General features: G+C 44.9%; 1 protein-coding gene across 1 annotated transcript; it reads right to left on the bottom strand.

Annotated features, from left to right (window-relative positions):
* Window positions 1-7,881: 7,881 nt before the first annotated feature.
* Window positions 7,882-12,800, bottom strand: sox11b (SRY-box transcription factor 11b). The gene is made up of 3 exons (XM_085770320.1): window positions 12,444-12,800; window positions 11,503-11,815; window positions 7,882-8,280 (listed from the first exon to the last, which is right to left on the bottom strand). Exons 1-3 carry the CDS (start codon window positions 12,764-12,766, stop codon window positions 7,882-7,884), a joined length of 1,035 nt encoding a protein of 344 aa, XP_085626446.1. The 5' UTR covers window positions 12,767-12,800.
* Window positions 12,801-22,969: the final 10,169 nt, after the last annotated feature.

Below are 22,969 nucleotides of genomic sequence, written 5' to 3'. Positions count from 1 at the left end.
ACTCAGCTCCAAATCAACTCCGGCTCAACTCCAACTCAACTCCGACTCAACTCCGACTCAACTCCGACTCAACTCCAACTCAACTCCGGCTCAACTCAAACTCAACTCCGGCTCAACTCCAACTCAACTCCGGCTCAACTCCAACTCAACTCCAACTCAACTCCAACTCAACTCCAACTCAACTCCGACTCAACTCCAACTCAACTCCAACTCAACTCCAACTCAACTCCGGCTCAACTCCGGCTCAACTCCAACTCATCTCCGGCTCAACTCCGGCTCAACTCCTTCCAAACTCCGGCTCAACTCCTTCCAAACTCCGGCTCAACTCAGGCTCAACTCCGACTCAACTCCGGCTCAACTCCGGCTTAACTCCGGCTCAACTCCGGCTCAACTCCAACTCAACTCCGGCTCAACTCAGGCTCAACTCCAACTCAACTCCGACTCAACTCCGGCTCAACTCCAACTCAACTCCGGCTCAACTCCGGCTCAACTCCGGCTCAACTCAGGCTCAACTCCGACTCAACTCCGGCTCAACTCCAACTCAACTCCGGCTCAACTCAGGCTCAACTCCGACTCAACTCCGGCTCAACTCCAGCTCAACTCCTTCCAAACTCCGGCTCAACTCCGGCTCAACTCCGGCTCAACTCCAACTCAACTCCGACTCAACTCCGGCTCAACTCCAACTCAACTCCGGCTCAACTCCGGCTCAACTCCGGCTCAACTCAGGCTCAACTCCGACTCAACTCCGGCTCAACTCCAACTCAACTCCGGCTCAACTCAGGCTCAACTCCGACTCAACTCCGGCTCAACTCCGGCTCAACTCCAGCTCAACTCCTTCCAAACTCCGGCTCAACTCCGGCTCAACTCCGGCTCAACTCCAACTAAACTCCGACTCAGCTCCGGCTCAACTCCGGCTCAACTCCAACTCAACTCCGGCTCAACTCTTGCTCAACTCCGAGTCAACTGGGGCGGCAGTGGCTCAGGTGGTAGAGAGGGTCGTCCAATGATCAGAGGGTTGTCGGTTCGAATCCCGCTCTGTCCCGGTTGCTGCCGTAGTGTCCTTGGGCAAGACACCTTCCCCACCTTGCTCCTGATGGGTCGTGGTTCGCGCCTTGCATGGCAGCTTCCGCCATCAGTGTGTGAATGTGTGTGTGAATGGGTGAATGTGATGTACTGTAAAGCGCTTTGGGTATCGTTCAGATGGAAAAGCGCTATATAAATACAGACCATTTACCATTTAACTCCAACTCAACTCCGGCTCAACTCAGGCTCAACTCAGGCTCAACTGTGGAAAGTTTTATACAAACCTCACCGTCGCCTCAAGCGCTTTTCTCTCCGTGTCGTTCTGTCGTTGCCCGAGTCCGTTTTCATGTGTTCAAGGAGACTCACAGAGCTCTTCGCTCTTTTAAAGGGATTAACATTTAGTCAAACTGGCCCATTGCCATAATCCCTATAGTCATAGCAGTAGGTTCGTTACCTTTAAAGGGACAACGAGGAGTTTCTATTTGGTTATAAAAAAGTCTCATATTAATGTGGATGAATCTACGTTACCACTTGTTAATGGCTCCATTTTCTATAAATCTATGGTTTTGTCTCTATGGTTATTTTGTTATTATTAGAGGTGGTGGAAATGCTGGGCGAGCCGACCAGCGTTTCTTTACTTTCGGTTTTGTGGCGAGTCATGAGAATAACGCCGCCGAATCTCCGTTTATGGTGGGAACTACGACGGTATGTGATCGTCTTCCAACCTCTGACTTTAATTCTTGATGAATGAAAACATGAGTCTGTCTTGCACCGGTCAAAGAATTTCACGGTGCGGAGGCTCATACATGTAGTGTGAAAACACTTCGCTTTTCCAAAACTCCTCGTTGTCCCTTTAATTGTCGGTGCAAGCTGTTTTTAGAACGGCGGAGCAGAGCCGTGAGCTGCTCAGAGCTACGCTAACGGAGGCTCATGGTGTTTTACAGTGAACCGACCGATCTAAATGTCTAAACACAGCAGAGGGAAACTCGCTGCAACGTGCGGAGATGCTGCGTTCACTGGAGGTGGGAAATCTCCCCGCCACCACAACCTGTGTGTCTGTGTGTGTGTGTCTGTGTGTGTGTGTGTGTGTGTGTGTGTGTGTGTGTGTGTGTGTGTGTGTGTGTGTGTGTGAGACTCAGACGAGGTCAGACGGGGCCAAGCGCCTGTTTCCTGTCGCTCGTTTCCCACCTCAGGCTGAGTGTGTGTGTGTGTGTGTGTGTGTGAAAGGAGGTCGTCACAGCAACCGTTCACACCAACATGAGCCCAGAACCAGATCACTGAGGAGTCTCCTCCTCCTCCTCTTCCTCCCTCCTCCTCCTCTTCTTCTCCTCCTCTTCCTCTTTCTTCCTCTTCCTCCTCCTCCTTCTCCTCTCTACTTCTCCTCCTCTTCCTCTTTCTTCTTCTTCCTCTCTACTTCTCTTCCTCCTCCTTCTCCTCCTCCTCCTCTCTCTTCTTCCTCCTCCTCCTCCTCTCTCTTCTTCCTCTTCCTTCTCCTCCTCCTCCTTCCTCCTCCTCTTCCTCCACCTCCTCCTCCTCTCTACTTCTCCTCCTCCTCTTCCTCCTTCTCCTCCTCCTCTTCTTCTCCTCCTCCTCCTTCTTCTCCTCCTCCTCTTCTCCTCCTCCTCTTCCTCCTCCTCCTCTTCTCCCTCCCTCTTCCTCCTTCTCCTCCTCCTCTTCCTCCTCCTCTTCCTCCTTCTTCTTCTTCCTCCTCTTCCTTCTCCTCTCTCCTCCTCTTCTCTCTTCTTCCTCTTCCTTCTCCTCTCTCTTCCTCCTCCTCCTCTCTCTTCTTCCTCTTCCTCCTCTCTACTTCTCCTCCTCTTCCTCCTCCTTCTCTTCCTCCTCCTCCTCTCTCTTCTTCCTCTTCCTTCTCCTCCTCTTTCTTTACCTCCACCTCCTCCTCCTCTCTCTTCTTCCTCTTCCTCCTCCTCCTCTTTCTTTACCTCCTCCTCCTCTCTCTTCTCCCTCCTCCTCCTCCTCCTCCTCCTCCTCCTGATAATCAGCAGCAGTTGAGAAAACACACTGAGCTCAACGGTCTGACCCGTTGACCCGTCGCCCCGTTGCCCCGGTGACCTCCTGACCCCTGAGCCGTGGCTGCGTTGCATTCTGGGAAACGTAAACAGTCGCACTGAGATGAAACTGAACTTGGAGGAAAAAGACTCTCGTGCTGCGTTCAGGGACGACTCGGATCTTTCCAACCTGCCACCGAACTAAAGTCCCTTAAATACCAAAATACATCAAAACGTTTTTTTGTTTTTTTTTGAGAAAATAGTTTTTGTCCTTTACAGCTGCAACAATTCATCAATTAATGGAACAATAACCGATTATTAAATTCATCATCAACTATTCTGATAATCTAATAATCAGTTTGAGTAGTTTTTTTAAAGAAAAAAAGTCCAGATTCTCTGATTCCAGCTTCCTAAATGTGAATATTTCTGGTTTCTTTGTTCCTTTATGACAATAAACTGAGTCTCTCTTTGGTTTGTGGACAGTTTCTTTGTTCCTTTATGACAATAAACTGAGTCTCTCTTTGGTTTGTGGACAAAACAAGACATTTGAGGACGATGTCGTCTGGTGGTTGGAGAAACACTGGTTGATGTTTTTCTACATTTTTTTAACATTTTATTGACCAAACAACTAACTGATTAATCGTTTAAATGATCGACAGATTAATCAATAATGATAATAATCGTTAGTTGCAGCTCTAGTTGCCTTTGTAATGTTTTAAGTCGGCTTCCTCAGAGCTTTAAGTCTCTGGTTCATGTTTTACTAAAATAACCAGAACTGGATCCGTTTGGTTTGTTGTCAACGTCAGAAACGCAGCTATGATGCTGACACAAACTTAAAGGGACAGAGTTGTTTTAGAGGGAAATACAGAGACTGTTGATGAAAAACTGTCCCTGAAGGCAACGTGCATCAGCGGTTTTACATGAATTTCCCTCTAAAACAACTCTGTGTGGTAACGTTGTGTTATTATCTCATAGCGTGGTGAATGTGCAGCTCACAACTTGTCCACCAGAGCGTTGTGGAGTTGTTGGATTGTGTATTTGATGAGTTTGATGAGGGAAACCAAGAAATCCCATAATGAGCCTCCGTAGCGTAGCTCTGAGCAGCTCACGGCTCTGCTCCGCCGTTCTAAAAATATCTTGCACCGACAATTAAAGGGAACACACCTACTGCTATAATGACTATAGGGATTATGGCAATGGGCCAATCTGACTAAATGTTGAACTATCCCTTTAAATTCACAAATAGTTTTACTTTTGTACTTTTTTCTTAAAGTAACATTGTGTAAATGGTTAAACTAATATCTATCCACCACTTTCCGGAGAATGACGCTGGGTGTGGCCATGACGATCCATCCCACCGTTACTGTATTGTTGATAGCATAGACTGGTTGATAGACATCGGCCGTGATGACTTTATTTATAATCATCACGCAATTTTAATGAGAACAATACGGACGAAGTTTTAGCTTTATGTCACATTTTCACATCACTATATCACCGTTGTGACTACTCTGATGTTTATGAAGTCTATAAAACGAATTGTTGAACAAACATTTTAGATTAGCTGGGCTAACCGTTAGCTGTTAGCCGTTAGCAGTGTCAATAAACAATAACTCAATAAACGGCCCATGAAAAATATATTTTTTCCAGCGGATATCCTAGTTCCAACATGACTGAGCTAACTGGAGTAGTTTCATGTGGTGTCCCACAACGGGAGGGTTTTAACAGCTGACGTCCTGGTGTTAGCTTAGCTGCTGTTAGCTGTCAGCAGCAGCTAAGCTAACAGCTACAACAACCATGACTAATTACAAAAACGTGCACACAGAAATAGTAATGTTTGTTCAATAATTCGTTTTATACACGAATTCGGCGAGCGATTTGTGTATGCCGCCATCTTGCAGCGGCGCCATTGCTGCGGTGACATGTGTCAGTCATAGTAAACTGATTCTCTATGACAGCATCATCAATAGGCTGCATTGGTGATGTTTTGCCCCCCAGTAACTGATTAAGGTATCTTACATGAATACCAATATTAATGTAAGAATTAATCATTTGTTTGAGCGATTAACAGGAAAGATTAGAGTAACAGGGAGATAAGAGACTGTATCATAAACAATATAACATAGGCTACCGGTACGTTATGCGTGCTGACGTTAGCAAGCCAGCAGCGGGATATTTAATCATGTGGACAGGCTACATGAATAAAAACAACTTGTGCTTTGTTGTAGATATTCAAGAACATTTTATTGACCAGCTGGCCTCCGATGATCAGAAAAAACGTCAATTACAGGTCTCTGATTTATGGTCAAAATTACCTGAGCTCCGGATGGGTCGGACATATTTTACACTGGCTTTTAGACGACCATGATCACATCATATTGAAGGGATCAGTGAGACATTCACAGACCGTCCGTCCACTTTTCCCACGATGTGAAGGTAACGGTGAGAAGGGAGAAGAGCCAGGTTGTACAGGTCTTCCTAGACATATTTACAGAGGAGAAAAGGTCCACTTCTTGGCGCTTGCATTCAAATGCCCGCTTCAGAACCCTTCGCTGCCTGACTGGGAGCTGTCACCGCAGTAATGGCGGCTGCTCCACTAACGGTTATTTCGCCAAATTCGTGTATAGACTTAACAAACATCAGATTTAGTCAAAACGGTTTTGGCAGCACGGAGCCCCCACATTTGGTGCCTACACCGGTGGCTAACGCTACCAGTTAGCCGCTAACGCTACCAGTTAGCCGCTAACGCTACCAGTTAGCCGCTCGCTAGAATGCTACTAAAACCCACTTCCCTTGTGGTGTGACGCAATGGATCATGGGAAAATAAAGTGGTGGATATATACGGACAAAGTTTCACAGACTCAGTAGTAGTAGTAGTTTTTGAGTTGGTTCCAGACCGCAGTCGTTATCAGAGATGGAAATGAGGAATGCCGTCGGACCAGGAAGTGGTTCAAAACGAGGTGCGTGACCACTTCCTGTCTGCGGGGAAACTGGAATCCTGCAGATTCTGAAACAACAACAAACACCTAGATGAGTGTGTTGGTGCGGTGCAACCGATCACTGGTGGGAGAAAAAAATCGATCACAATACTGGACGGTTTTTAAATCGATTTTTTTTTCAAAAAATCCGCTCAAAAATCTTTTTATGTTGTGCAATAACCAATAATCACAGACAGACGGCAGACGGGCGGCTCAGTTCAGTTCCAGCTGATTTATTCAGTGGTGGACAAACAGACTTCATCATCATCATCATCATCATGGAGGACACGTCAACTCTGTCTCCTCTGCTGCTACAAAAAAACGCGTGATGCTCCTTTATTTTATGTTTTTCCTCTTTTTTTCCTTTTTTTTTTTTTTTTCTAATATTGCACAAAAATAATGAGCAAAAACAAAAAAAAAAGATGTGCCGCTGATGATTTTGTTTATATATACACTGTATATATATAGTATATAAAAAAATATATAAAAAAATAAAAAACCATGAACAGAAATGCAGCGTCTCTTCCTGTCAGAGACTCACTCACACTCATTTACATAAAGTCTAAACTTTTAACTATCTTACAAACATATACACAACGGCTGGACGGCGTCTCACTTCCTGTCTGTACACGCATTAAAACAACTGCTGCTGCTGCTGCTGCTGCTGCAAGGCATCTGAACCCTCAACATGCTCAGGAACAAACCATAATAATTAGAATAATTAGAATAATATATAAAAATAATAAGAAATCATCAACAGTCTGAATGAAAAGTGGTAGAAAAAGAAGAAAAAGAAGGAGAAATAGAATAGAAGTGCCTGAAACTGTGACATTCCCTTTGACTGTACAAAAATAAGCCTGAAAATAGTTTTTTTCTTTACTTTTTTTTTTACTTCTGGTCTCTTAAAAAGATGAGGTTTGTCTGGTCTGATATCAAAAAAGCTGCTCACTTCCGGTTTCTAACCCAAAACCTCCCAAAACCTCCCAAATACAAAACAAACTGGATCAGTCACACAGTCCCAGTCCTGGTTCTGAGAAGCAAAAAGTAAAAAAATAAAGAGTCTTAAATCCTGGTGGTGGTCTTAGTGTTTTAGAGTCATTTCTGGGTCCTGGTCCTGGTCCTGGTCCAGACCCGAGCAACTGAAAAGAAAAATATCCATAAAACCCTGATGGAGGTGAATTTGAGGGATAGTTCACCCCAAAATTGAAATTTCTCACTCATTATCTATACTCCCCCTCATGTGGACTAATAAGGGCTGGGAGAAGTTTCAGAGTCCTCCGTGCAGCACTGCATGTCCATATAAATTAAATAAGTCGTAATGTCCGTCTTGTATTGAAGCCCCGAAATGCGAAATTGCCCCGAAAAAAATTAAATAAGTCTATATTTCAAGCTTGTTTTGTAGTGGAAGCTAGAAGAGGAGCTTCGAGAAGCTTCCGCTACAAAACAAGCTTGAAATATAGACTTATTTAATTTTTTTCGGGGCAATTTCGCATTTCGGGGCTTCAATACAAGACGGACATTACATACGAGCAGCATGGAGGTATCTGGATGTTTTTTTCGTGTGTCTTTTTGTTACGAAGACAGTTGGTATCCATTTGCAACCGTCATATGGACATGCACTGCTACGCCGAGACCCCCTGTAACTCAGAGAAGCCACGGAGGACTCTGAAACTTCTCCCAGCCCTTAGTCCACATGAGGGGGAGGAGATAATTAGTGAAAATTCAATTTTGGGTGAACTAACTATCCTTTTAGTTCCTTTTCTTTTTCTTTTTTTGCTGAAGTACCATATACAGTTCAGTCCGGTCCGGTTCGGTCCAGTCCGGTCTGGTCCGGTCCGACCAGCCCATCCCTCAGCAGCTTCCTCCCTTTTCCCTCAGTAGGTGAAGACCAGCTCGGACCAGTTCCCAGCGATCATCTCGCTGAGCTCCGGCGTGCAGTAGTCCGGGAACTCGAAGTGGGAGCCGAGGCTTCCCTCGCTGCCGCCGCACCAGTCCAGGTCCAAATCCCGATCCCGATCCCGATCCCGGTCCTGGTTCTGATCCACTAGAGACAGAGAAAGACTCAGGTTCTTCCTCTTCTTCCCGGTGGCGTGGTGGTGGTGGAGGAAACCGGATGAGGCCAACAGGTCGTCCAGGTCCAGATCGCGGTCCTGGTCCTGGTCCTGGTCCAAGTCCCGGTCCTGGTCCTGGTCCTCCCCGCTGCAGCAGGAGGAGGAGGAGGAGGAGGCCGGGGAGAGGGGGGGCGGGATGATGGACGATCCCGATCCCGTTCCCTAAAAAAAAAAAAGTTTAAAAACACCATTCTGGAGAGATACTATACAGTTATGTTCATATTAATAGCAGTGTGTTTAAAAAGGTGAGTAAACCTCAAAATTCTTCAAATAAATTGTATTTTGAGGAACACAACTGCATTGGGGACACTGCACATTCTATTTCAAACCAAGAAAATTGGAAAAAGTAATTTAATTTGATAATATGTGTGGCGGCCTGGGAAAACCCGTCGGATGTCGCGGACGTTCGATTGTGGCAAACAGCCAAAATAGGTGAAAAAGTAGCTACTATTTCCACGATTTTGATATGTTGTGTGATTCTGGTACTTTGAACTCCCTACTACATCGTGGTGAATAAATATTTTAAGAAAACAAAACAGAAAGTACTTATTTTTATGTTTTTATGGCGAGTAGAGCGTTTCATTTCCAGCTGAGCCACAGCAGCAGCGCTAGAGGAGAGGAGGTCCGTTGTTATTGTTGTAGAGGAAACATTCAAGGACCCTCGGAAAGCAGAGAATCCCGCCATTCAGATGCTTTTTTACAGCTCGTCTTCATCATAAACGGTTCTGGAGGTTTTATTTTTGTTGTTGATGTTTTGTAAAACTTGTGCAAGTGCCGATGATAAATTCGGTTTAGCGCCGATGCTACGTTCTGTTTAGCATTGATGCTACATTCGGATTAGCATCGATGCTATGCTAGGTTAGCGTCTGTTCCCGTACCACGTGATCACACGCACCCTATACTAGGGCTGGGCGATATAACGATCTCGATACGGGATCGCGATAAATCTTTGAACGATTTCGATAATAAGCTATGGCCCTATTCCTCGATATCACATGAAAGTAAATATGCGCGACAGCAGCCGGCCACACTTCCGTCTGATACTCCGCCTCCTGTCCTGAGCATGCAGAGCTTGTTTGAGCTGCTGCAGCTAAAGGGAGGAAGGATAAGATGGATAGATAGATAGATATACTTTATTGATCCCAAGCTGTGATAAAGTGAAAGTTGTAAAAGAGGGAGGAAATGAGTGGAGGTGGAGCCGATGGCAACTGAAGCGATTGTGAACGTGTGGAGCATCAGTTCGTCTGTCCCGGCTAAAGAAGCCTGTCAGTGTGGAGTCAGAGCAACCTGATGATAGCCTACCACGGTCAGAAAGTGGAGGAAACACGGAGCTGCTTGTGACGTTTATTCTGCGGTAACATGTCTGTTTGCTCATGTACAGTGTGAAGAACATGCGCTAGGCTCAGGCCCCCACATACTCCGGCGTATTTGACTCCGCGGATGTCCGCGCGCACTCGAGGCAGACGAGGACCCAAAGCGGGCGTCCGCCGGTCCCTTCCGTGCAAAGCTCAATTTTTATGACCGCGCGGACTCAATCTGTTTCAAATGTGATACTGTATGCTTGCCTATGAAACCGCAAAAGTCCGGACAGTGCGCGCGGAGTCAAATCCACTCACAGTATGCGCCGACAGCCTCTCTCCCTCCCTCTCTCTCTGTCAGCGCCGCGCGCACACACACGGAGCGTCGCGTCGCGTCGGAGCGGTGAAGTGAAACAACAACCTGCAGATCACCTGAGTTGACGTGAACTGCGCTCGTGGTTACCGAGTCAGATCAATAAATAGGCTTTATGCACAGCTCCACTACTTCCTGAGCTCAAACAGGCTCCTTTCCTTCCTGGTTTCTTCAGGATTCAGTCAGGATGCTGCTTGAACTGGCAGCGGCAGCAAAAAATACATATCGAGACGATATCGAGAATCGATCAATATGGAAAAACATATCGTGATAACGTTTTTTGCCATATCGCCCAGCCCTACCCTATACGGTCCCTTCTTGTCACAGAGGCACCATTCAGGGACCCTCGGAAAGCAGAAAACCACACGATTCAGATACAGTTTACAGCTCGTCTCTATCATAAACGGTTCAGAAGTTGTTTAATGTTTTGTAAAACACTCGTCTTTAGAGGGTTAAGTAGAAAAATCTGCCAGTGAAAGCAAGTTTTTTGTGCTTGTAATAAGGAAGAAAAACTTGCTCCACTATCAGATTTTTCTACTTATTCCAAGTGAAAATCTGCTTGAAAGAAGTAAAAAGTGTCTAAAAACAAGCTGCTTTTAATATGATGAGTCTTATTTTAAGTAGAATGAGATTTGTTTTGACTAGAAATAAGACAAATATTCTTGCTAAGATACATGAGTTTTTGCAGTGTAATGCTGCATTAGCATCAAAACAAAGAAGGCTAAATAAAAAACGATAATACATACGTAGTCTAAGAAAAAAAAAGGAAAAGTTAGGGGGAGGGGCCCACTTTAGTATTCTTTAAGGGGGCCCAGAATTCCTAGCAACGTATGTATGCGTATGTGTACAGTATGTGTATAGACCTTTTCAGAGAGTATAAACAAAGAGAGGTGTGGCTCATTAGAAAACGCTCTGGTACACTAAATGGAATGGAGCCTTAATTAGTATCCTTGGTAACACCTGTATTTGTTTATACTCTCTGAAAAGGTCTATAGATGGCATGCATGGTTGTTTATGTATTAGTCTACTTGCCAGCCCATAGGGCCCCATTGTGAACCTGGAAATGTTGAGTACCCCAAAGTTTTATGTTAGAAATATATAGTATGGGTCCCCAGTATTCAGAAACTGCCGGATGCTAACTTATATATATTGGGCAATTAGCATAACAGACATAATTAGCATAAATTTGCATAATTGCCTATGTGGGCAATATTTCAACAAAATTGACTTGGCTGATCTGGGCAATATTGGAGTGGTTTTAGGGGTTATTGATGATGCTGAATCCATTTCTGACATTTTCAAAATTCAAAATGGCTGTCTAAACCGGAAGTGACCAGATTTTAACCGCCAGTGGGCCGATTTTGATGGATTTCAAAATCTGGTCATCGGTTTAGACAGCCATTTTGAATTTTGAAAATGTCAGAAACGGATTCAGCATCATCAATAACCCCTAAAACCACTCCAATATTGCCCAGATCAGCCAAGTCAATTTGGTTGAAATATTGCCCATATAGGCAATTATGCTAATTTATGCTAATTAGGTCAATTATGCTAATTGCCCAATATATATAAGTTAGCATCCGGCAGTTTCTGAATACTGGGGACCCATACTATATATTTCTAACATAAAACTTTGGGGTACTCAGCATTTCCGGGTACTCATCGTTGGCAGGTAGACTATACAGGCATCAGGTACTGGATGTAGATATTTACATGTATGGTTCCCTGCCGTGTGATGTTCTTGAAGCTGTAGAAGAGCCGTCGCCCGGACGACGACGACGGTTCGGCCGAGACCAGAACCTCCTCCTCTTCGGCTTTCAGCTCCAGCTCCTCCTCTTCCTCCTCTGACTCCTCATCATCTTCATCATCATCATCCTCCTCTTCCTCCTCCTCGTCGTCGGTGAACTCCCGTTTCACGAGCTTTGTGGCTTTGAAGCTGCTGGTCAACACGTACCGGTACCGGGGGTCCTGGTGCTGGGTCCGGGCTCTTCCCTCCGTCTTGTTGGGCTTCAACTTGGAGCATTTCCTTGCAGCCGTGGTGGTGGTGGTGGTCTGGGTCTTGTACCTGCATGGGTTAAACCATAAACTCTTTTTACTTATGGAATTGGAATTAGATGGTAGTAAGGGTCAGGTTAGATTTTAGGTAGAAAGCAAGCCATTTTTAGAACGGCGGAGCAGAGCCGTGAGCTGCTCAGAGCTAGATTTTAGGTAGAAATAGGAATTGAAGAGTTCATTTGCAAAAGCAGATCAAGTGCCATTTTGACAAAATTGAGCTGATGCTTTTGAATTATTCTTTACATGGTGTTGCTTTCAATAAATCTGTTTTTGTACGTCTCATCTCCTCCTTGGTCCAAGCCACTCAACTTTGGTTTGACCTGATATTACAAGATGATGTCTACTACTGTATATTGTGAATTGAATTTGTATTTTGTATTTTAAAATGATTTGTAAATAAAAAAGGATATCAACTTCGGTTTGACTGATATCACCTGGAGTTAATCTGCTTTTGCAAATTAACTCTTAAATTGTTTTTCATCTCTCTGGGCTCCGTTCATAAACCGCAGATTTTTTTTTTTTTTTTTTTTTTACAAAATCATACTGTATATTGTGAATTGAATTTGTATTTTAAAATGATTTGTAAATAAAAAACGAACCTTGAGCCTTGGACCGTGTGTTTCTCCGGGGACTGAGCGGCTGGTTTCCCCCCCGCAGCAGCAGCAGCAGCAGCAGCAGCGGGAGGAAACGCGCAGCCGTCCGTCTTGGGCTTCTTCTTGGGCCGGTACTTGTAGTCCGGGTAGTCGGCCATGTGCTTGAGCCGCAGCCGCTCCGCCTCCCGGATGAACGGGATCTTCTCCGCGTCCTTCAGCATCTTCCAGCGCTTCCCGAGCCGCTTGGAGATCTCCGCGTTGTGCATGTCCGGCGCCTGCTCCATGATCTTCCGCCTCTCGATCTTGGACCAGACCATGAAGGCGTTCATCGGCCGCTTGATGTGGCCGCTGGCCGTCTTGCACCAGTCCCCCGAAGCCGCTGCTGAAGCCGGCGTGACCAGCGGTGTGAGGCTGCAGGCTGAGGCCGGCCGCAGCGCGCTCTGCTCGGGCTCGCTGCGGCCGCTCAGCCCGCTGCGGCCGCCATGATGCTGGAGGTCCCGCTGCTGCTGCTGGATGTCCCGCTGGACCATGGTCCGGTTCTAACGTCTGGTTCCGACGGAGCGGAGCCTCTCTGAGTCCGGTTCGGTTCGGTTCAGTCCGGTTCAGTCGGTCAGTGGGTCAGTTAACCTCGCAGCATCGCTGTCTCTCAACTCTCTCTGCCGTTAAAACCTTCAAACCGGCGTCTTATTAACCGGCTGATGATGCGCGGCCAACGTTCCCGCCCTCAGCCAATCAGCGCCCGTCTTCTCCCCCAAACCTTCCCGCCTCCTCAGCGCTCTCAGCCAATCAGCGCCCGACTTCCCCCTCAAACCCTTCCCGCCTCCTCAGCGCTCTCAGCCAATCAGCGCCCGTCTTCTCCCCCAGACCTTCCCGCCTCTGCAGCGCTCTCAGCCAATCAGCGACCAGCCTGCTGCTCCAGCTCCCGCCCACCGGCGTCTGTCCGTTAACTCACTGCTCCAATTCAACTTCCATTGATGAACGATTCCAGTGAAAGTGATCGATATTTATCGGGTTTTTATTGGTGTTTAGTGGTTCTAACAGAACCACAGACCGGAAGAAGTGGAAGTTCAAGCACCAGGTTCATGTGGACTAGACTACAACATCCTCATCTAGACACGTAATCTGTCCCATATTCAACTGACTCTCCAGATTAAGAAGGAAAAATATGTTTCTCACTAACCCAAAAGAATAATAATAATAAAGTACGTGCCTTATTCCAAAAAGATATCGTTGCTACCCCTAATATTACTGTTTATTGGAATTGTTTCACAGATCATATTGATTGGAAAACAAAACAAAACATGGATGCATTCCTAACAAGTTTTTAATCACAAAATTAAGGTTAAGGAATCAAAATCATACACAAATATTATCCAGCTAATCATTATATGCAAAAATTTAAAAAGTACATTAATATTAACTGCTCTTTCTGTAATTTACATCCAGAAACAGTTTTTCATTTGCTCTTACACGAAAAAACTATGGGCAGACCTTAGCAAATTTATTATTGACTCTCTCACTATCTTATTTTACTTTGGGGAAAATTTTTGTTTTTGGTTTCCATAATTACCCAAAGAAAGAAGGAAAATGTTACTTTTTAATAAATCTGTTTTTATTTCTTGCAAAATTTCATTCATAAAAGTCAATTTTCTAAGAAAACCCCTTGCTTTGATGTTTTTCAAAAAGAAATGGAACTAATCACCAAATCAGCAAATGAAAAGGCTATTAAAACCGTAGACTTTTGTAATATGTATAACCTTGTTGTATAATGAACATCAGCCCTGGCTCATGTTCTCTGTATTTCCCTTGTATACTGTTCCCTGTAGACTATTTGTATTTATGTCAACTCCTTTTAAATAAAGCTGTTGAGAAGAAAAAAAAAAAAAAGCAATAACAGGAAACGAGAAAAGCTCGAGCTAATGCAGTCATAAACAAAACAAAACAAAAACATAATGATAATAATAATGCAGAATCAAATGAAGAGAGTGATAGAGATAAATAATAAATAATTACAATAAATTGTGTTGAGTTAGTTTTATCTGTCAGTATGACGTCATTACTGTAGTTTACTGTGAGTCGTCCTGACTAAAGTTAAATCCTCTTTGCTTTTTGTCATTTATTTTTGGAGAAGTGAGATTTTTACATATGAAAACAAAGTGCAGCTGCGTGTGTGTGTGTGTGTGTGTGTGTGTTACCATCCATTACTCAGGAATGTAGCTGTTGTTCTAGGAGCTGTCAGAGGTCAGAGGTCGAGCTGCTGCTGCTGCTGCTGCAGGAAATATTAGTATTAATCAGTGGCACCTACATCGTTACCATGACAACGGGAGAGCTGGCCCTGATTGGTGTGTCTGTGTGTGTGTGTGTGTGTATCTATCTATCTATCTATCTATCTATCTATCTAGTGAGTTTCAAAATAAAAGCTTTGACAACAGAAGATGAAATAAATGAATGTTTGCATGAATAAATGAACAGATAGAGTATATAGTATATATGGTATATACTATATTGCATGTCTTGGTCTCTTACTATGACTGTAATCTATAAATTGAGAGTTTGTGAAGTGGGGGGTGGGGGCGGGGGGGCTGTGGAAGACAGTGTTTTTGTGTCTGTCGTGTGTTATAATGTTATTTTGTCGTATATCTGTGTTGCATCGCTCCTCGTTGCATCTCAAGGGGCGAAATCCTAAATAAACTGAACTGAGCTGAACTGAACTGGAATAAAGAGGAAAAAACAATGCGCGGTGTGGGGGGGGGGGCACAGCAGCAGCAGCAGCAGGAAGTAAAGAACACATGAAGGCCGTGTCCTTTCAGAATAAAACACCATCTCTCATCCAGGCCGGTCTCTGCTCCAGCTGCAGAGCTCCACATCTGTCTGACACGCTGCAGCTCCTCCAGCTGCTGCTGCAGGTTCAGACTTGTAGCTCCTCACCCCCTCCCCTCCTCCCCCTCTCTCCCTCCTCCACACTTTACATGTGTATGGAGCGAGGGATGGCTGGAGGAGGAGGGGGAGGAAGAAGAGCTCGAACCTTTCAGACACAACGAGCGCATGGTAATGAAGTTACAGCAACACAAGGAGGAAGAGGAGGAGGAGGAGCTGCAGGAGGTAACAGAGGTCAGAGGTCATCATCAGAGCCGAGCTGCTCCGTGACACTGTGGTTAAAGGGATAGTTCAACATTTAGTCAGATCCTCCTCTCATCATAACCCTCTATAGACCGATCTCCTTTTTGTTTACAACTACTTCCTGGTAGAAAACCAGCATGAGAACAATAGTGACGGACGAGAGTTTCACTATATTTTTATTTTTATTTTATTTTATTTATTTAAAGGTTTATTTGGAATGGGACCTCACATATTCATGAACATACAAAAAAAAACAATTAATTGCTGTAAATATGTCGGATTTAGCTGGAAGCTAATTTCCATCCGCGGTCCCATATATATCTAATTTTTCATGTCACTATTTCACCGTTTAGACTAATCTGATGTTTGTAAAGTTTATAAAACCAATGATTGGACAAACATTACTATTTCTGTGTGCACATTTTTGTAATTAGTCATGGTTATCATAGATTAGCCGGGCTAACGGTTAGCTACCTGTTTAACTTTAATAACTCAGTGACTCAATAAACGCTCCATGAAAAAATATTTTCTCCAGCGGATATCTGAGTTCCAACATGACTGAGCTAACTGGAGTAGTTTCATGTGGTGTCCCACAACGGGAGGGTTTTAACAGCTGACGTCCTGCTGGTAGCTTAGCTACCGTTAGCTTAGCTACCGCTGTTAGCTTAGCTACCGTTAGCTGTCCCTGTCAGCTGCAGCCACTGATGCTTTCTAGACACTGTGATTCCCCCAAACTGAATAAATACAACACATAGCAACACAAAACACACACACAGAAATAGTAATGTTTCTTCAATCATTTCAGATTTGTCTAAACGGTGATAGGGCGTGAAAAATATGATATATAGCTAAACTCTCGTTGGTTACTATTGATCTCATTCAAATTACGTGCTGGTTTTCTACATGGAAAACACAATCCAACAACTCCACAACGCTCTGGTGGACAAGTTGTGGGCTGCACATTCACCACGCTATGAGATAATAACACAACGTTACCACACAGAGTTGTTTTATGGCGCTTTTCCACTATTGGGCACGGCCCACTTTTTTTGCGCGCCATTAGAGGCAAATGCAGCCGGAACTACATTCCAGACACGGCTGCTGCTGGGCGGAGGGATTTCATAAGAGAAAGTAGTTCAGAGTATTTGCTTCATGTGTCGTAATGTTATCTCAAAACAACATGCACCGATAATTAGAGATGATGAACCTATATATAGGGGTTATGGTGAGAGGAGGCTCCGACTAAATGTTGGACTGTCCCTTTAATAACATGAAGCTGCAGTGGCGGGGGGGTGGGGGGGGGGGCTGTGACCTTTATGAGCAGAAAATCACATCCTGACGTGAAAAGTCTCCAACAGCAGCTGCTATTGATCCATATTGATGATTAATTGATTGATTCTGTCCTTCATGTTTTATTGTTTTTCTCTTTTTAAACTTATTGCGAGACGATGACGAAGATGAATCTGGTGTGAACTGATCACAGGTCGGACTCACCTGGAGCTGGCACCTGATTGGTCCTCTGACGTCCTCCTAACCCTAACCCTAACTCCATCAGTCTGAGAACAAACTCAGTTCCTTTATTGACCCGTCAAATTAAAAGCTCAGACACCTTTAATACAGTGAAGCACACTGTCAGAAATCTGAGTTTACAGCCGAGTGTGATAATCCCTCTGTGTGTGTGTGTGTGTGTGTGTGTGTGTGTGTGGTTCATTCATGTGCGGAGCAGCAGGGAAGCAGCTCAGATGTTATCACCGGCAGCTCGCATATGAAAAGACTCAGAACTGATTGGCTGCGTGTGTGTTTACAGAGGATGCAGTTAATGTAATGAACCTCACACCACCAGCGCTTCGCAAACTTCTGTCGTCCCACTGGACAACATCTAGAAGACACAAAACACCAGAAATAACACAAATAATCTGCTCTGAGACTGAAGAACGTCACTGTTTTTTAGTCAACGTTCGTTCAAATGAGGAGTGAATTATTGGAAAGTGGCACAATTTCTCCAAAAACGTTGACACATTTCCAGAAAAAATTCTAGAAAAAATTGGTAAGATTTCTAGAAAAATGTGGTAAAAAAATTCTCCAAAAAAGGTTTTTAAAAAAAATCTAGAAGAAAATGGTAAAATTTCTCAAAAAATAACACAAAAAGGGGTAAGATTTGTAAAATAAATAATAATAATACAGTAAATACATGAAAATAAAATAAATAAAAAAGTAAAACAATAATAGTAATAATAAAAAGAAAAATTGCTCAAAAAAAGTCGTAGATCTCTGAACAGTGAAACTTAATGTAAAATGAAATCAAAGCTGCAGTGAAAAAGTAGATGTTTGTGTTTATAGTGATGATGATGATGAAGATGATGATGATGATGATGATGAAGATGAAGATGAAGATGAAGATGAAGATGAAGATGAAGAGCAGTCAGCTCCAGGTGTCACCACCTGCGCTGAAACACCTGGAACTGACCTCAGGTCTGTTTACTGAAGTGACTAATGAGACTGTGACCTTTGACCTCAGCAGCAGCCTGAGGTCAGGGGCAAGTCAGGACACACACGCACACACACACGCACACACACACACACACACACACAGGTGAGCTTGACTTCTGCTTCTGGAGGTTATTTATATTTATTAAAATGCTTTTATTTTGAAGGTCACCACTTCCTCCTCTTACCCCCCCACAGCTCAGGATGGGAGAGTGGGGGGGGGGGTAACCTGGGTAACCTTGGATATATGTTGCCATGGCAACGGGTTCCATCATGCATTATGGATGGTCATTGAAATTCATCACCAGACACCTGATATCATGATGTGTGTGTGTGTGTGTGTGTGTGTGTGTGTGTGTGTGTGTGTGTAGCAGTAAACCTGCATAAATCAAAACACACACACACACACAACGTGTGAACAGTGCTGTGATGATGTCATACAGTAGCAGACGATGTGATGTCATCAACAGGCCGCTGACCTCACTCTCCTGCGCCGCCACATTTAGCGGCGAGCATGAAAACGAAAAAGCATTTCTCCGTTTCTTTTTAATTGTCATGAAATGTGCAATGTAAAGAAGAAAATGAAAATGCAGTTTGGATGATTATTTCTTATTAGTTTCATTCACGAGTCAAATAAAGCAGCTAATAGTAGCTAGTCGGTTCAGTTTGTTTGTACTTTTAGTGCTCAAAGCATTCGCATCTTACCGTTAGCCGCTCGGCTAACTTAGCCTACTGGCTGAATGAAAATTAGAGGCTAAATAAAATTAGGATACAACACAACATTTTTGTAGACATATTGTTAGGCTATAGTCGGTTCAGTTTTGTAAGCCTAGCTAGCTATAGTTAGCCTGATGCATCAGCCGCTTATTTCATTACATTTCAAAAAGCGTCAACACCAGCCATAGGGATTCGTTTGCTTCCGGGAGGCGGTTGCTTACATTTGCTTCAACTAATCGCTGCTGCTTGGTGGTCACGTGTGCTATACACCGGTTAAGCTCATAGGTTAGCTTGAGCGCTTGAGTTCAACGGCTTCGCCTTCAGTAGAGTGCCTATAGGCACTCTAGCCTTCAGTTCCCCATCTGTTCGCTGATTGGTCCGTCCACCAGAGCGGACGGAGCAAACCGAAACGCATTGCTAGTGTCCTGACTACATTGTTGAGGCAAATGAAATTTGCCGGAACCAGTAGGCGGCGCTAGCCTGGCTAAGCTATAGTGCCCTGAAAAATCATCTTTAATCATCGATCTACTAGTTCGTAGCGTTAGCTTAACCTGCCGCTAAGCTCTCAGCTGGAAATGAGTGAAAAGTCACAGAGGAGAAACTAAGACACGAGTCCTTATAAACTCCATTAGAGCTGGTTGCCCTCTTCATAAACATGACGCTGCTTTTATTCCGCTTTTTCCCTGTTAAAAGGGTTTTCTATAGAGTTTTTCCTCAGTGGATGTGAGGGTCTAAGGACAGAGGATGTTGTTATGATTTGAGACAAACTGTGTGTAAAAACGGGCTATACAAATAAAATCACCTTGCCTTGTCTATTCCTTTAGCCAGTATGCTAAGTTAGCCAAGCGGCTAACGGCAAAACGTGATCAATAAATGATCAAAAACACTTCGACCAATAAACAAACTGAACCGACTATACTAGTAACAACATGTAGGCCTAGGAGTGTGTGTGTGTGTCCAACGGTGATGTCGTTTTCCAAGAGAACTGATTGGTCAGGAGGCGGAGCCAGTCCGGGTTAGCCGTTCAGCATCCGTTACCATGGAGACGTATTGCGCTTCGTCGTAGAAGAGAGAACCCAGAGTTTAGCCTGAAGCGACTGGATCAGACCGGATCAGATCCTGCCTCGTAGGGGGCGGAGTCAAGGCGGTGTCAGCAAAGATATTCAATAAATGGAAAGATCCTCCATGAGCGGCTGCTCCAATGACAGAAATGGTTTCACTTCCTGTCTCTCTAAATGGGCGTGGCCAACCGTCACCCCGGTCTGCCACCCAGTCCTCCCATCGAGCTGACCGGCTCTCCCTGCCCCCCCCCCCCCCCCCCCGGTTTGTTTGACGTTGCCTAGGAGATCTGTGGCCAAATCTGGCGAGAGTGTGTCGTCGTAGAGACAGAGACAGGTCTGGAACAAAGTGGATTTTCTCCTGATGTGTCCGTCTGAAAGTTGTCCATTTTGGTGTCAAACTGTTCAGAAGAGATGTGGCTTGTGGAAAATGAGTCCAACATTTACTACGGGGCGACGTGATTAACTTCGCTAACATCCGCGGTAGCATCCAAGTAACGCATTACGCCACCACGACCAATCACCATGTGCCACGTCATCGCAAATCGCGGCCCCGGACACATTTGGTACCGACACTGGTGGAGCAGCTTCAGGGTTCTGTTCACAGCTCGTCTCCACGGCAACAGCAGGCCACCTGGGCTCATGGGAGTTGTAGTTTTTTCAGTGTCTGGGTGAATGGAAGAGGAAACGAAGGAAACAGGAAGCAGATGTTTGAAACAACAACAACAGCAGCAGCGACAACAGAGGCCTGTGAACGCCTCACGGCCCCGAGCTGCGTTCACTGGCAGCGCAGAGGGGAGGACACGAGGAAACTCAACACCAAACCAACCAACAACCAACAACCCCCCCAGGACAACACACAACACACTCCTCCTCCTCCTCCTCCTCCTCTTTAGTGCAGCTGAAACACAAAGAGGAGGAGGAGGAGTGATGAAGAAGAGATGAACTTCTGCTGAAATAAACGACAGCAGAGACAGAAGCTGTGTAGTAAATCTCCTCCTATCACGGATGTAGATCACTAACTAGGCTATATAGTGTGTTCGCCATTTTGTAGTGTTGTTCGAATTCTCCGCGATTAATTTCATCCACTACGTAGTGGACGACAATTAAAGGTAACGAACCTACTGCTATGACTAGCCAATTTGACGAAATGTTGAACTATCCCTTTAAACATTATTTCCGTTACATACGAGGACCACAATTTCCCACAATACAACAATCACAGCTAACGTATTTCATATAGCCTACTGCAATATACACCCACAATGCACCGCAAAATTGAGTGAACAAGCGATGTAGCTACACTACTTTCTACCAAAGTCCTTCTAGGCAAGTCAGGCCACTCGGCGGCCATATTGGCGACGCTTCGAAAAGCCCAAGAAGACCAGACGCCTATCTAATTGAATGGGACCATGGCCAAACCCACTCTTTAACGTTATCGCAGGACAGAAAAAAACATATATGCATGCTCGTCAGTGACATGGGATGCAAATAAACACAAAAAAACATAGACTTTACCGTAGAAATTATGTTTAAAACGCTATTTTCCACAGGGAACAACTCCACTGCGCATGCGCGTGGATTTACGACACCGCCGTCACTGTACGGCTGTAACGGCTGAGTCAGTGATCTAGCAGCAGCCCGAGCATACCTACACCGGTCTGCCCTGCTCTACCTGGAGACATATCGGCTTGAGTCTGGAGATTTTTGCCCAAAAATAAACGCTAGACTTTCATGAAATCCGTCTTAATCATCACCTATGGGCTCCTAGTTGTGTGTGTGGTGACTGTGTCTGCTCCCCCCTCCCACGATCCCCACTAACGTTAGCTGTCTCGGATGCTATCGAGTGCTAGCATGTCGTCTCAGCAGCAGCAGTCAGTTAAAATAAATAAATACAGTCCGAGTGAACCGCTGGAGCCACGGACTGATTACCGACCATCACTGACAACTAAAGCCTCGACCGGTAACAAGTATGAGGGGCGTTGTGCTGCGCTAGCTCGATGCTAACTTCGACTAGCGGTTAGCATCCGCCGCTAGCTTCGGTTAGCATCCGCCGCTAACAGCCGCTTCTCAGCTCACAACAAGCCTCTCGTACTCGGTACAATAAAACAATAGAGGCTCTCGTTATTAATGGTGACGGTGTCTATCGGTCCACGGCTCCAGTGCTTCATCCGGACTGTGTTTTTTATTTTTTTGGAGGGGACTGCTGCTGCTATCATGGACAGGAGGCTAACGCTTAGCCCCAAGGGAGGGGGCCCAGTTTGAATGTTTAGGTTAAAAAATGAAACGAACAAAACTATACATTCAAAAATTAAATTAAAGAAAAGGTGGACTAATCGGTTCATTGTAAAACACTTATTGATGTGAATGAGGTGAATTCTGTATACGTAGCCCCGAGGTAGCTCTTTCGTTCAGCAGCACACACCTGAAGCTTCACTTTTCATTAAGACCAACCAATGCTGCCAAATTAACAAGCCGGCAGTAAACCTCTAAAACACCGCGGGTAAATGTAACAGCTTTCCTCCAGGATGAGGAGCCGCTCCCGGTCGCCGGTGGCTCTGCACTTTTCCGAAAACCTTAGAGTAAATGTTCAACCTGACCACATACAGTACACACGGTGCTAAAGCCGTGTTGTTGTTGCCACCAGGTAGGTTTGTCTGTCGTAAATCTACTTGTGCGCATGCGCTGGTGCAACAACATGATTGGCCTAGTTCAGCTCTGGCAAAGCAGGTGATTGGCTGCTGGTGAAAAGGGGCGGGACATGCGCCATCTTTGGCGTCGCAGCTTTCCCCATTCAAAACGGGCAGAGTGGTCTGTCTCCTCATATTAGAACGTCTCTGTTTCTACTCCCGTAGCCTATGTATCCCACAATGCAATGCGGTCGTGTTTTGCCAGAGATCAAGCTAATTAGCATGTTAGCTAGGATTTCTTTAGGTTATTTAGCAGTAAACTCCTCAGACGTATTTGCCTTGGCTCCGTTTGCCTGAGCAGCAGGAGTTGGGCAGCAGCATCCCAACAATACCAGGCAGCATTAAATCAATCTAATAAAGAAACTGTAGTAGAATGTGGAGGAAATACCAGCTGACGAGCTAAGCTAATAGCCACAGCTGACGAGCTAAGCTAATAGCCACAGCTAACGAGCTAAGCTAA

This window comes from Trachurus japonicus, chromosome 24 (genome assembly GCF_045865225.1).
Source record: "Trachurus japonicus isolate A0001 chromosome 24, Traja_1.0".
NCBI classification, from domain to species: Eukaryota; Metazoa; Chordata; class Actinopteri; order Carangiformes; family Carangidae; genus Trachurus; species Trachurus japonicus.
This window is presented reverse-complemented; position numbering and strand designations above follow the sequence as displayed.

Excerpts from the sequence above, each read along its gene's own strand:
- sox11b (XM_085770320.1), bottom strand. The coding sequence starts at position 12,766 with ATGAACGCCTTCATGGTCTGGTCCAAGATCGAGAGGCGGAAGATCATG. Across the intron at positions 11,816-12,443 it reads CACACGGTCCAAGGCTCAAG|GAAATGCTCCAAGTTGAAGC; the intron begins GTTCGTTTTTTA and ends CACGGCTGCAAG. Across the intron at positions 8,281-11,502 it reads CACGGCAGGGAACCATACAT|GGAACGGGATCGGGATCGTC; the intron begins GTAAATATCTAC and ends TTTTTTTTTTAG.